The 15,361-nt window shown below is 35.0% G+C and overlaps 1 protein-coding gene across 1 annotated transcript in view; it reads left to right on the top strand.

Moving 5' to 3' along the window:
- The window catches only part of ADAMTS19 (ADAM metallopeptidase with thrombospondin type 1 motif 19), a 222,990-nt gene that overhangs the window by 126,327 nt on the left and 81,302 nt on the right, over nt 1-15,361 (top strand). Inside the window, exon 11 of the mRNA XM_040622512.1 lies at nt 9,333-9,434. Within this exon, the coding sequence (XP_040478446.1) occupies nt 9,333-9,434 (102 nt within the window). The remainder of the gene's footprint in view (nt 1-9,332; nt 9,435-15,361) is intronic.

Below are 15,361 nucleotides of genomic sequence, written 5' to 3'. Positions count from 1 at the left end.
TTTATTGAGTTCCATCTACTTTTCAAGCACAGTTCTGTACCCTACAGAACAGGAAACAAAGACCCCCACCTTTCACGGAGCTTCCATTTTTGTTACAAAAAACAGGCAAAAACATTTATAAATACACTTTAGCATATATATTTATAACATGTCAATTGGTAATAAATGTTTTGGAGAGGTGTAAACCCAGGTAAGAAGGGTAGAGAGTAAAACCAGGGATTGAGAGGGTAGGGATGTTGTTATTTTCTATAGGGTGATCTGGGAAGGCCTCCTGGAGAAGGTGACATTTATTTTGAGATCTGAAGGCAGTGAGAGAGCAGGCTATGCATTTATCTCGGGAGGAATATGGAAAGAGAAAAGAGAAAGCAGAATGCCCTGGAATGAAGTTTTAGTAAGTTTCAAGTTTAAGATACTAATTAAACATCCAGCTAGAGCTGTAAGTTGGTCCAGGATAGATGCTTATGCCGAAGTCATCCATAAGTAGGTGATATTGAAGATGTGATGCTAGATGATTACAGCAGGAAAGGAGTTTAATGGAACCGACAAAGGAGAGACAGAGAAGCTGCTGACTACCATATTTGGAAATGAGGAACATAAGGAGAAACCAACAAGTAAAGCTCGGAAGACATCCGTTGGTAGGAACAGAACCGAGAGAAAGCGAGATCATGAGGGCTCAGTTCGGACATTTTTCAAAGTGGAAATGAAAAAGCAGAAGACGGGAGTAAAAGGAAGTCTGGGAATATGTAATTGACTTGTTTTTCCCACAGAATTTGGTACTCTGTGAGTTGGCGTTTTCTGGAAATCCCTGAACGTGTGTCAGGAGGTATAACTTAAAGACATAAGGGAAATAGTTGTGAAGTGTAGAATTTTGGAGAGTTCTCCTGGTTAAGCCACACATGTGGATACACGTGGAGTCACCACATCTACTAGTCAGTCATCCAGCCTTTTAAACAAAACAAGTCTCTTAGAAGACAGGCTTGGTAACATCAAAGAAATTTTCTATCAGTTCTTTTTATTACTGTCCCGCTGGCACCTAAAAGAGTGCTCAATAAATATTTGTTAAATGAAGAAGTGAATCAACTGAATTTTGGAGTAATGATTCTAAATTTTCACTCATAGTCAAGTCTTGGATATATCATATGCCAAGATAGCATGACGATGACCTAAATGTTATTCAGTATTTTTTTTTTTTTAAAGATTTTATTTACTTATTTGACAGAGAGACAGCCAGCGAGAGAGGGAACACAAGCAGGGGGAGTGGGAGAGGAAGAAGCAGGCTCATAGCGGAGGAGCCTGATGTGGGGCTCGATCCCACAACGCCAGGATCACGCCCTGAGCCGAAGGCAGACGCTTAACGACTGCGCCACCCAGGCGCCCCTAAATGTTATTCAGTATTAACTCCGTGATTGCACAGAAACCAGCCGATAAGGACAGAAGGCTTATGTTTCAGGTCTTATATGTGAATTAATCAGGCACCCTATGATCATCCCATTTCCCATCAATTAGAAATAAGTATCAGGCTGCATGGAGTGAAGATTCATAGCAACTCTGCGACATGCGTGTCTCTGGCAGAATCTTAGAGACAAAGGCAGTTGGTCCATCATATTTGAATGAGCTAAGAAGTAGGGTTTTCCATATGTATAAACATATAGTTTGACACAAGCACTAGAGACACAAGCGCTAGAGACTCCAACGATACATGCTGATCTAATTAATGGTGTAAATTTACCCTTAGGATTGTAACTTACGTCTGCAAAATGTTTAAAGGAATAGGCATCTGTTGAGGCATAGAGACAATGTTTAAAGTCTTGTGAAACAACTCAACCTCCAGTAATAATAGCTCACTCTTCTGACTTAATGTGCTAACTTCTTGGTGGCTGGTTCCTGAGTCCTAAGCAGTTGGTACTTCTGGGCCATCTGGCATCTCGTGGCTGAGCCAGCTCCAAACAGCATCAAGTCATCAGAGTAGCTTCCTGGACTTACTTACCCTGGCTCAGAATTCAGAGGTATGGGTGTTTCCCTAGAAACAGTAAGGAGTGGCTGCATGAGAGTTGCATTTTTTGAGTGAGAAGGAAGTGTACTAAAATCTGAAGAACTCCAGGAAACCTAAGGATCTGCCGTTGGTTTTGGAGTAGGCACATAGTGAATTAAATGTATATTTTATCAAATAGGAAACTTTCTGCTTTCATCAAATCATATGGTCACTTTAAAAAGTAATGAGGAAAGTTCCAGTTTCACATTTTTCTTATATTGAATTGGTACATCAAAGCCAATGGACTTCTAAAACCTCTCATTTGATCCAGTGAAGAGGCTGGCATTGAAATGAGGTCGCTTATGAAGAATTCTAGAAGGCCGAGTCTCTGATTTGGCATTGTGATAGTCCAGAGGCAATAGGAATTTGGACTTAAGAAGATGTGGCATCAAATAGCCCTCGATGGCTAGTAATTGTTAGGGCAACTAAGACAGCATCGCTGATAAAACATGTTGTCAAAATTGATGAAGTTGTAAATTTTAAATCTTTCCTTCTTATAAGATCATTAAAACTGTGGTGGGTTAGAACTACCAGGAGTTGATTCTGAATGTGTTATATTCTAATCACAGCTTCACCTTATTCTTCAAGCTTTAACGCTGCCTAGTCTGTGAGGACTTTCATGGCAGTTTACTTGACTGCATAATCCATCCGTTTCTTTTTTTAGAACTCATTTTTTCCCGTGAATTTTTATTCACATGGACTTTTATTTTTTAAGTCCCTAATTTGTAAGTTACCCATTTACATTTTCACCCATTTTTCAGTTTTCTGGCTTTTTCTTGCTGATTTGCAGGAGTTCTTTCTATGTTCTAGGTGAAAATTCCTTATGCCTTACCAACAGTGTGTTTGTTGTGTGTGTGCTAACTTTTTATACACTGTCCTTTGTCTCTTAATTTTGAGGAAGATGAATCCATCAAATTCTCCCGTGAAGGTTGTGCTGTTTATATTTTTTATTTGTTTGTGTTCTCGTACACATCCTTCCCTACTTTGGAATTAAATTCTTATATGATACCTTCCCTTCCTTTTAGCTTAAATCATATTTCTTTAGCACCAGAGACATTTTGGGTTTGTTTTTAAATTTATTCATGCAGAAAACTATATATATCATATAATGTTGATTTACAGTTTTTCATTTGCTTGATCTGTTTTTTCCTTTTCCATTTTTCTATGACTTGTGCCTTAAAATCTATTTTGTCTGGCATAAAAACTTGTATCCTGGCTAATATTTTCCATACCTATATCTTCAGCCTTTCCAGATAGAAATATAACTATGGGTGTGGATATAAGGAGTAGCTAGATTTTCTATTTTTCTGTTTAAACCAATGTGATAGTTTGTGTGTGTGTGTGTGTTTTCATCAGCTAATTTAACATTTTTGCATTTATTTAAATTAGTTTTATTTGAGATTTTTATTCTGTCAGCCTGTTTTGTGTTAGTGTTTCATATTTATATTCTATTTTTCCTCTTTTTCTCCTTTACCACTTCCTGTTAGAGAAACCATATTTTTCCTCTGCATTCAAAAATCATACATTCTTCATATGTTTTTATGTGTATCAGGAATCAGTTTTTTCTCTCATGATAAATAGCATTCCACTGGTAGATAACCTATTTTCTCGATTAACTCACCTCTTAGTAGACATCTGGGATGTTAGCTATTATGAATAAGGGTACTCTGATCATTTGTAAATGAATATTTGTATAGACAGGTTTTGTTCTGCAATATGAGTACATTAACACATTATTTATTAATACATTAATTTCTTACAAAATGTGGCCTCGAGACTGGCTGCCTGTTTTTGTAAATAAAGTTTTACTAGAACACAGTCACCCCCATTTGTTCATATGTTCTCTTTGGCCACCTTCAAGCTACACAGACAGTGTTGAATAGTTGCAACAGAGACCATGTGGCCACAAGCCTATAAAATATATACACTTCGGCACTTTATAGAATAAGTTTGCTGACCCCTGTTGCAGGTACTCTGAATTTTGTTGTAGTCCTCTCAAGAGTATCTCCTCTCCCCAATCATCCACCACCCCCACCCCCTCCCCAGAGAATTAAGTGTTAGATTCAAACCGGAAGCTTTGTCTTACCTACTGTGGACAACAGCTCGTATCTTCAGTCCACTTTTTCCTCATCTGGCCTGTAGGGAGTGTGTTCTCTGGATGTGTGGGTCAGGTGCCAGCTGACGATGGGCTTCTCTCCCTTCCTTTTGAGATTGGCCCATCCGTTTTTGACAGCTTTCACCAAAGCTGTTTCTGTCATCACGAATCTGAAAAGATGGCATGTTTCTCGCTGTTGCTTTAGCCGTGCAATGTCACGCGATGACCACAGCCCACGGTAGGGTCAAAGCTGCAAAGCTGGTAAATGCAACTTGTGGCAGTCCCTTCAGCTCCCCTAAAAAGTTCACCTACCTCTGTTCATTCTGCAGAACCAGCATGAGTTGTTCTTGGTATTCTGTCCGCAGCTGATGGTTGTGATGGGCAGGATGGTTAGTCTTTGGGGAACTGACTCCACCATTGCAGAAGGGGAATCTTTATTTTTTCTCTCTCTTTCATACTAGGGATTTCTGGATCATTTTTCTTTGAAATATTTCGGAGTTCCTTTTTACTTTACATCCTTTTTCTTTTCTTTGGGGCTTCATTAACTAGGTACTGACAGTCTTCCTTTCTCTAATCTTTTCTCACTCCTTCCCTCTCTCTTTCATGCTTTCTGATGTGTTCTGTTCAGGCGTCCTTTGCAGTTTGCTGCTTCATTTGTTGGCTGGGCTTGGACTGCCTTTTTCCCCATGTCTGCTACTCAACTTCGGCCAGGAAGGATCTTGAAGTATTTGGAGTAGAGGAGGGAAAACAGAAAACATCAAGCTTATTTGACTGCCCGGGACCAAATCTTCTCTATTAAAGTTTTTTGAGATGTAAATGAGCTACATTTCTAGTATTTTTTCCCACTATGAGGAGGTTTTATAATATTGGCTAAAATCCAATTATTGTTGCTTTCCATACTCAACATTTATTTAGACTTATCCTCATTTTTATCAGTCTCTTTGCTCACCGTTGTTTTTCAGTCCTTTCCTATGAGATCATATTCCTTCTTGAAATACATCATTTAGAAGTTCCTTTTGAGCAGATCAGTTGGTGGTAAATACTCAGTTTTTGTTTCCTTGAAAGACTCTTTATTTAACTGTCAGTCTTGAATAAAATTTTAGCTGAGTTCAGGAGTTTATATTGACAGTTATTTTTTTCCTCTTGCCACTTTGAATACACCATGTACTCACTTCCTGATGTGGGTGCCAAGTTGCTATTTTTGCCATTTTCCTAATTTTAAAAGAAAACTTTCAACATTTCACTCTTTTTTATGCTGTTTGTTGTAGAGTTTCATAGGTGTCCAGTAATCGTGAAGACATTTCTTTCACTGGCTAGTTAGCTAAGTTTTTTTTTTTTTTAATGAATAGATATTGAATTGCATTATGTGCTTTATACCATAGATACAGAAATCATAGATTTTAAAGTCATTAATGTACTTGATTACATTCATCAAATCTCTGATATTACAGTAACCTTGTATTCTGAAGAAAAAAACAACTTGGTCATGGCATTGCATTTTTTTAATGCATTGCCGGATTTAATCTGTTAAAACTTGCTTAACATATTTAAATCTAGATTCATAAATAAGGTAGATTATTATTTTCATGTCCTTTTGAAACCCCTGTCTAGTTTGGGTATCGTAAGTGTGTTTAAAAGTGTTCCTTTTTTCCCTCTTCTCTAGAGAGCTTACATAAATTGACAATATACGTTTTTTGAAAGATTGTTAGTTTTGGGACCAGAAGTATACTTTGTGGGAAGATATTTAATGATCAATTTTAACTATTTTATGGTTACAGAATAGTTCTACTTCTCTTTTTCTTCTTGAGTCCATTTTAGTAAGTTTTTAGTAAGTTTTTTAAAATATCTTTTCATTTCATGTAAGTTGTCAGTTTATTGGCATAAAGTTGTTCATGTAATTTTATTTGTTTAAACTTGACATTATCTGTAGTTATACCTTCATTTTATTCCTAGTAGTAGGGTTTGGGTTGTTTTTTGTGTTTTGTTTTGTTTTTTGGTTTTTTTTTTTTTTTTGCCTTCTCTTTTTTCTTTAATTTTCAATTTTATTAGTATTTACAAAGAACTAGATTTCTGCTTTTTATTACTCCTTTAGATTCTGCTTTACATTATTCCTTTAGTTTTCTGTGTTTTAAAATACCCTTCTCCCCCCTTTTCTTCTCTTCCACCCTTAAAAGTACTATGATGTTCTGTGATGGAAACGAAGGTTTTTAAAAATATTATCCCATACTGAATTACATTTGCAACCAAATGTTAAGTTATTGACATTGTATTTTGGAAGATAATATAAGTGGTAGAACAAGGAGTTACATGTACAAGATTTAATTGTTACTTCCATATGTATGCACTGAAGATTTTTTTAATTTTAATTTTAATTTTTTTTAAGATTTTATTTATTTGAGAGAGAAAGACAGAGAAAGCAAGCAAGAGCAGGAGTGAGGGGGGAGTGGTAGAGGGAGAAGCAGACTCCTCGCTGAGCAGGGAGCCCAACGCGGAGCTGGAGCCCACTGTGGGGCTGGATCCCAGGACCCCGGGATCATGATTTGAGCTGAAGGCAGATGCTTAACCGACTGAACCACACAGGTGCCCCAAGATTTTTTTATTTTAACAAAAATTTCAGAACATCTTAATGTAACTATTTGCTGTACAGAAAGATATGAGTATAGGTTATCTTTGAAGATAAAATTTATGATTTTTATACATGGACGATTTATCTTCCACTTAAATTATTTCATTTAAACTCTATGGTATTTTCCTGTAAACATTTTAGAAAGCCTACTTGAGATAAACATCCAAATTCCTATTATATGCTTTTAATGGTCTTTTCTTATTATGGAAGAATTTTTAAAAAGAATTTTGCATTATTATTTATTAGTTTTCTAGGAAAAGCTAAGGTGTGCCTTTCTGTCCTGGATTCCCATGCAAGCATTGGAAGTTTTAAAGTTCTTTCCTTAATTGATAAATTAAGTGCTTTCAGCAATTAAGTTGCAGAAAATATTTGACTCTAGCCTAACATACAGTATTTGGTTCTTGCCCCTTATTATCTTTTTTTTTTTTAATATTTATTTATGTATCTGAGAGAGAGCCTGGATGTGCCAGCAGGGGGGAGAGGCAGAGAGTGAAAGAATCTCTAGCATACTCCCCGCGAAGTGGGAGCCTGAGGCAGAGCTGGATCTCAGGACTTTGAGATCATGACCTGAGCCAAAATCAAAAGTTGGACCCTTAATCGACTGAGCCACCCAGATGCCCCTTGCCCCTTAATAGTATCCTTGTACTATCTTAAGAAAGGGCTTAATATCAGCCCTCATCTCACACATCTTCAACAATTTCTTGTGTTACTTTTTGACAGTTTAGTGTGAAATCTTGAATCCGAGTTATTTTTAAGAATGAGTTGTAATTTACTTATCGTAAGATCCCTGGACCTGCAGAACAGAAAGGGGGAAGAGATTCTCTCTATGAGAGATTTATTCTACATGACTGTGCTTCTCTTGAAAAGCTGCCAGGTTTGCTTTTATGCTCCCAGTGCCTCAAGTGGGAATCAATTAGAGTACCTGCTGTTTTGAATAGCAGATAATGGTGGAAGGTCAGAATTTAGACCACCAACAGTGTTCAATAAGCTGGTATTATTATAAAACTACAGTATACAAGATTTGCTTTTTTGTTCAAGATGCATTTGTTAACTAATGAGCTTGACAAACATAACTCATGTTACAATACAGCTAAGCTTTATTGAACACACATGATAAAGCAAAATTGTTCTTTGTTGGAAAATTCAGCATTTGATCCCATGACTATAAGACACCCTGAACAGAAGGGTATTAAGGGGAAAAATACATTTGGGAACTATAATTCTTAGGTTAGAGATCCATTAATTCAAATATAAATGTGTGCACAGAAGTAGTTGATAAACAACCTATCTGTTTATTTGAAAGAGTCTCAAATATTGCAGAGAAGCAATTTGATTTAGACATTGACATTTTTAAAAAATAAATCCCTGGACGAATTTTTGGTAAACGATATGTGCAAACAAAACATATAAGTTAAGCTAAATCATCTCCTAAATATAACACGGTATATTTGGATGAAGTATTTTGAAGTGCAAAAGCTATCATAGCAGATAAAATAAGGTGAATAGAATATATCCCACTCTTGCCATACATTATATAATTTTTAAGAGAAATCTATATTTTTAAAGGAAGAAAGAATAGGAAAATATCATTTGCGGCCTTGTGACAAATTCAGTATTAGAATTGTAACTGGGCTGCTTACAACATTCGTTTTAAATATCTTTCCCAAAGTATTTAGTAGATTTGGGTCATAAGCTAATTTTTACTCTGCAGTGATTTTTAGTCTATTTTGTGTATACCATCAGAGTTATCTTCTCAACCTGCTGGTCTACTGCTAAGTGGCTTCTTTCTCCCTCCAAATATAGAGTCTTTCACCCTTCGTAGCATTCGAGATTTGGTTCTTCAATCTTTAAAATCTTGTTCACTTTAAAATCTTGTTCAAGACTGTGCCTTTCACATTGCCATGACTTGTTCTCTTTATCGATCTTCTTCCACGTTCTCCACGTGTCTCGATAGGTAACACAGTCATCTTCACTATGCATTACTCTAATCACCTTTAAATACCCTTCATGGATTTCATATTTCTATGAAATGCGAATGTGTCCTGTGTGCCTTGAGGTAAAAATGACTGGTAACAAAAACATACCCATTCAGAGTCTGTATTGTGTCAAGGGCCAAGGCTATTTTATGAAATAATGAAATACTAACCATGGCCTTTAAGTGTAAAGCAGAACATAAGTGAGGACAGGCTTTAGGACAGCAGCAGGCACTAAATTCATGCCACACACACATCACTTTTCCTTCCAGCCTAGTTCACAGAATGGTATAAATAATGGTTTTTAGCGTACACTTTTCCTATTGTAGCGTTAATCCTGAGTAATCACATGTGGTTTTTTTTAAAGAAATATACAGATATTTAAATGTATTAAACAGATTTTCTGTTTTTAATGTATCAATATTCTCATCACTATACATAAGCCATATGCTATTTTAATTATAAGTTTATATGAAAAGTACCTAAAGCATATTTTTCTTCAAACAATTTCTGTTGTTCCATCAAAATAGCGTTCTCAGAAATTATTGACTTCACCTCAAAAAAGTGATACCTCCTCCTTATTAGTTATTATGGCCTTGTTTTCAGCATGTTATTTGCACAGGGTTGTGGTGCAAGGTAGAGGGTGAGAAAGAATGCAGAACCAAGCTAGACCCACCGATGGATGGAACTGATTGTGACACTGGTAAGGTAAGTCATTTGAGTCACCTCACGTTAATTAAGAATGTGGAATGAAACTCAAGAAACTCGCATTTTCTTCTGCCAGTTATTTGTGTATCCATCTTAATACTAGTGGAATACCTTCTGTAAACCTATAAAAATTTTTCAGTATTTCATTCATTTTCAGCTTTAACTTTTATATCTTTTCAAATCTATGGTTGTTTTGTTAACATAAATGCAGTTATTTTTTATTATTTTTGATTATGAGAACATCGAAAGATATGTGCGTCACTTTAACCAAAAAATGAATTTATTTTTACTATTTAAGTGAAACATAGGTAAATGATCACAAATAATAGCATAAAAGGTCAGTCTTCCAGAACTGATGAATCCTTTCAGTAATAAAACATTGTCTCAGAAAAGACACTAGCATAATTTTTCCTTGTCATTTCAAGCATTATAAATAAAATATTCTAATAGACATTTTGAAGATTAGTAACTATTTGGCTGTCTGAGTTGTTTAATGTGTTTCATAAACTTACAGGAAAATTTATTAGTATCCATTTCCATATCAATGTTATTGTTATTGAAAAGTGAATTTTCTTTTGATTTTCATATCAAAATTATTGCCGTTGAAAAATAATTTTCTTTTGAAGAATATGAAGGAGGTAGATCCCATCTAACTATATAGTGTTAGTTAATCAAAAGATAACCGTTCAATAGCTTACATTATTTTCTAGTTTTTATTCTGTAAAGGGAAAGTGGAATGGTTAATCACTTTACTCATTAGATATAAGATCAGAAACCTTGCCTCTGAAGAACATACATGTTTATTAAATTTAAAAAGAAACAACAATATAAAGCTTACTTGGAGTGAATTCCTTAATGAAAACAATGAAGTTATATAGAATGCTATCTTAAAAGTACATTGTTTTTAAAAATGGACATAATGGAAATTCAGCAATTCCACTGCTAGAGTTTTGTGCTAAGGAAATACACGTGTTTCACAAAGATGTGTGTACATGTAAACACACACACACACACACACACACCCCCAAATGCTTATGTAAGAATGCAGTTTGCAATGGTGAGTTATGAGAAACAATGCAAATAATCATGACCTGAGGAATGGTTACAATGTAGCTGTTAAAAGAATGAGGTAGATATACATATACATGCAAACTGAAAAGATCTAAAAGACATGGTGGTTAATACATAGGCATGTCAGAAAAATTAATACTTTATGATACCCTTTGATATTTACCCCCAAAAATGTTATGAATACACACATACATTGTATATATTCCTAAACTCCTAGAAAATGGTTTGAAAATATAAACTCCAAACTGTAATCAGTAGTTATCTCTTGAGAAGGAAGTGGACTTGATGGCTGAAGGCAGTAGGGTAGCTGAGGGTAAATAAAATTATTTTCCCAGACACTTTGGGTTGTCTGACAAAAGCATGTAGTCATTTATTACTTCTATGATTTCTTCAATTAAAGAAAAAAATGTATAACTGTTTAAGTACAAAATATCTTTAAGACTAGAATAATGTCTTATCACTAGATACAATCAATAGAAAAATGGTTTCTTGAAAGGGAATTTCTGTGAATTATCAGCCAGTTGTCTACGGACCGTGCCAGATGTTTTTCTGTGAGTTTATATGGAGAGTCAGAATCTGGGTTGGTTTTATTTTTTTTTAATTATACACAAAAGTACAATAACGTGTGCTTATTGGGCAAGCCTCACAGTATTATGTTGAGTAATTTATCGCTGGAATCATAAAACTCTGCACCAGCTATAATTTTTATCGTTCCTGAAACATGGAAACCGTAATAAACAAAGATAACCAAGTATTCAGCCGTATTTCTTCAAACATCACACAACCCATTCGTCTTACTTAGTTTGTCTTTAGCAATATAAAATCCCTTCATTTTTATAAACTGATGTCCTAAATATTTTTCTACTATTTTTTTCATCTGATCTTTATGAGAATGATTTGCATTCTTGAGGTCTCTAAAATAAACTTATTCTTGTAGCCATCAAAATTGTAATTGCTCATCAAAAGTAAAATGTTTTTATTTCCTTCTAATTGTGCTAACAATATTCTCTTAGTGGTTCTGTAATGCTTTGTGTATTGAAATAACTAATGGACTTCTCAGTTCCTCAGGCCATGTGGGCTTCTTCAAATATCCATCTGTTCCAGCTGTTGTAGAAGCAATCATGGAAATAGCTTCCAACACTCTACAGACTAGTGCTGTAGTGTTAAAATATTTGAATGCTTTCAACCTCACACAAAACACTGCTAGCCTGGTACATTGCAAACCAAGAAACAAAACTGGGATTTTTTTTTTTAGGTTTTTTTTTTAAAGATTTTATTTATTTATTTGACAGAGAGAGAGACAGCCAGCGAGAGAGGGAACACAAGCAGGGAGAGGAAGAAGCAGGCTCATAGCAGAGGAGCCTGATGTGGGGCTCGATCCCATAACGCCAGGATCACGCCCTGAGCCGAAGGCAGATGCTTAACCTCTGTGCCACCCAGGCGCCCCTGGGATTTTTTTTTTTTATAATTTGTTACAAAATTGTGTAATTTTGTAATTTTTTATAATGTATAGTGATGTTAATCTAGCTATATAACTAATTCGTCTAAGAGTATATAATCAAGGCTGAGCAGTTGCCTACAGAATTTTATGGTTCAAAGTAATTGTAAAGATAGGGATTTATCTACAATGTCTACACAGCCTTTTCCAAATTACACGCAGGCTGTTTTCTTTCTTCTCCTCTTCTCTTTATAATACTCTCATCTGTGTTTACATTTACATTTAAGAGATGTTAAAGAGTGGGTAAATGATTTAGTAAAAACCGAGAAATGTGTGTTTTTTCACTGACAACACTTGCTAGGAATTGGGGGAAGGGAAAGGAAAGTTAAATACAAAGTTAGTAAAGTTTTTAGCCTGTTTTGAAGAATTCTACATAATATATTTAGTTATTTACTTCCCTAAATTGAGATTCTTGAAATTTACCATCATGATTCTTTATTGAAAATGTAATGACTGTAATATCCTTACACTCACACATTTGCATATGTAGAGAGTTTATTGCTTTCTGTCCTCCTCTCATCCAACAATGTATGTACAAGAAGATTGATTAGACAGTGATGTTCCCTTTGTCATCTTCACAGACCTCTTCCAATCTGATGTTTTCATGAACTTCCCAGACATGTCCACACAGAAATTTGATAGAATGGAAATACAGTCAATTTTTTAGGTCGTGTACTGTCCCAGAAATAACCTATATTTTATATTTCCCTAGCATTTGCATAAATCAGACTGAATTAGTAGATATGACAGATTTTTCATTTTTTAAACCAGGTGTAATATAATTTTTGAGGCTCAAAAGTACAAATGAAGCAAAATATGTTGCCAGAAAATATATGAAAAGCATCATTAGGATCATTTTATATATAAACCAAATGGGATGTATTATATAATAATTTAAATAAAAAACAAATGGAATAAGTTATATAATAATTTAAACAAAAACATTTAACCCTTTCCTCAATGTTGAAGTACAACACCACCTAGAAGGCACAAAGGCAGGTTCTCCATGGTTTCATCCAGAGAGGTGGTTCTCTGCAAGGTGATGAACTTTAAATATTATGCTATGCTTTCTTTACATTTCACTGGTTGGTGTACGCAAATTTGGCTCGTATATCTGTTTCCATTCCTCTTCATCTGCCCCATGTGGTCTGGTTTAAATGATGTGCAAGTCCAGATGCTGTGAATGCTAGCCCAGGCTTTCAATGTCAGTTTACTGCTAACTGAGCAAGGAGCTATGATATGCACTACGGGAAACATAAACACCCTTCAAATAGGCCAAAACAATTTGACCGACTGAAGTTTGACAGCTTTCATGTGGGATTTTTTTTTCATGAATGGCATTACACTGTTAATCCTTAAAGCCAGCTAAGTTGTTTAAAAGGACGTGTGTTTTTAGCCTGTTTTGAAGAATTCTACATAATATATTTAGTTATTTACTTCCCTAAATTGAGATTCTTGAAATTTACCATCATGATTCTTTATTGAAAATGTAATGACTGTAATATCCTTACACTTAGTTTCAGACTGCAAGAAGGCAAATCCAGAGCCTTTAGGTCAGTTTGGTTTCTTAGTCTTAAAAGCGAAGATTGATTAGACAGTGATGTTCCCTTTGTCATCTTCACAGACCTCTTCCAATCTGATGTTTTCATGAACTTCCCAGACATGTCCACACAGAAATTTGATAGAATGGAAATACAGTCAATTTTTTAGGTCGTGTACTGTCCCAGAAATAACCTATATTTTATATTTCCCTAGCATTTGCATAAATCAGACTGAATTAGTAGATATGACAGATTTTTCATTTTTTAAACCAGGTGTAATATAATTTTTGAGGCTCAAAAGTACAAATGAAGCAAAATATGTTGCCAGAAAATATATGAAAAGCATCATTAGGATCATTTTATATATAAACCAAATGGGATGTATTATATAATAATTTAAATAAAAAACAAATGGAATAAGTTATATAATAATTTAAACAAAAACATTTAACCCTTTCCTCAATGTTGAAGTACAACACCACCTAGAAGGCACAAAGGCAGGTTCTCCATGGTTTCATCCAGAGAGGTGGTTCTCTGCAAGGTGATGAACTTTAAATATTATGCTATGCTTTCTTTACATTTCACTGGTTGGTGTACGCAAATTTGGCTCGTATATCTGTTTCCATTCCTCTTCATCTGCCCCATGTGGTCTGGTTTAAATGATGTGCAAGTCCAGATGCTGTGAATGCTAGCCCAGGCTTTCAATGTCAGTTTACTGCTAACTGAGCAAGGAGCTATGATATGCACTACGGGAAACATAAACACCCTTCAAATAGGCCAAAACAATTTGACCGACTGAAGTTTGACAGCTTTCATGTGGGATTTTTTTTTTCATGAATGGCATTACATTGTTAATCCTTAAAGCCAGCTAAGTTGTTTAAAAGGACGTGTTTCCCCCTCTTCTGCAATTTTCAGACTGAATCTTCACACAAAATCTCAATTTAGTGACAAGCTTCGTACAAAATCTCCATGTAGTGTGCCTATCAATGCACTCTGAGTTGTTGAGATTTTTTTTTAAAGCATAGATTTAAAACTTCCTGAATCGAAAAGAGGTTGAATTTAAAATTTGACATTATTGGAAAAAATCTGCAGGAAGTCATTATTTTATTGCCTAGAAAAGCCTTAACTGGGCTCACACAAAACTATGTAGCATAGTTTTCTAAATTCTCCCTTCTAAAAACAACATTTGAAAACATAATCTCAAAATAAATTTGAAGAAATATGGATCAGTTAAGATCAGAATGAATAGAATTTTGGTTAGACTTCTGGAAACTTATTAATGACTTTAAGATAACAGTACATACAATTTATCATTATCATTATTAATTATTGTTAACTTTTATTAAGCCCTTAGTATGGGCTATGCATTGTGCTTAGTGCTTCATTCTACTCCCGCAAAGTCCATTAGGTATCCGATTATCATTCACGTTTTGAAATGGGAAATGTGAAGATTAGAGTGTTTCTGTAATTTCTGCAAAATCCCTTATAAATCATGTTGCCCTTAAGTGCAGAAAATTGTTTAGGTCTGGAGGAATCAGCTTGTTCAACCCCATCATTATACAGTCATTAATCTGAATTTTGCTAATATTCACTTATTAATCTCAACATGATTTTGTTCAGTTAATTTTACTTGTAACATGTTTGCCATGACCATGATATATCTGATTTTTCAGAAATAAAGAGAAATTATTATAGTTTACCTCCCAGGTCGTGGCACCCATTCCTCGTGGCCGCAGAAACTGCCTCTTTGGCTGCCTTTGTTTAAAGTGAATGAAAATATAAATATAAACAAGAGAATGAGTACATTCCTTTCTCTT

This window comes from Ursus maritimus, unplaced genomic scaffold, assembly GCF_017311325.1.
Source record: "Ursus maritimus isolate PB19 unplaced genomic scaffold, ASM1731132v1 scaffold_5, whole genome shotgun sequence".
Lineage (NCBI taxonomy): Eukaryota > Metazoa > Chordata > Mammalia > Carnivora > Ursidae > Ursus > Ursus maritimus.
This window is presented reverse-complemented; position numbering and strand designations above follow the sequence as displayed.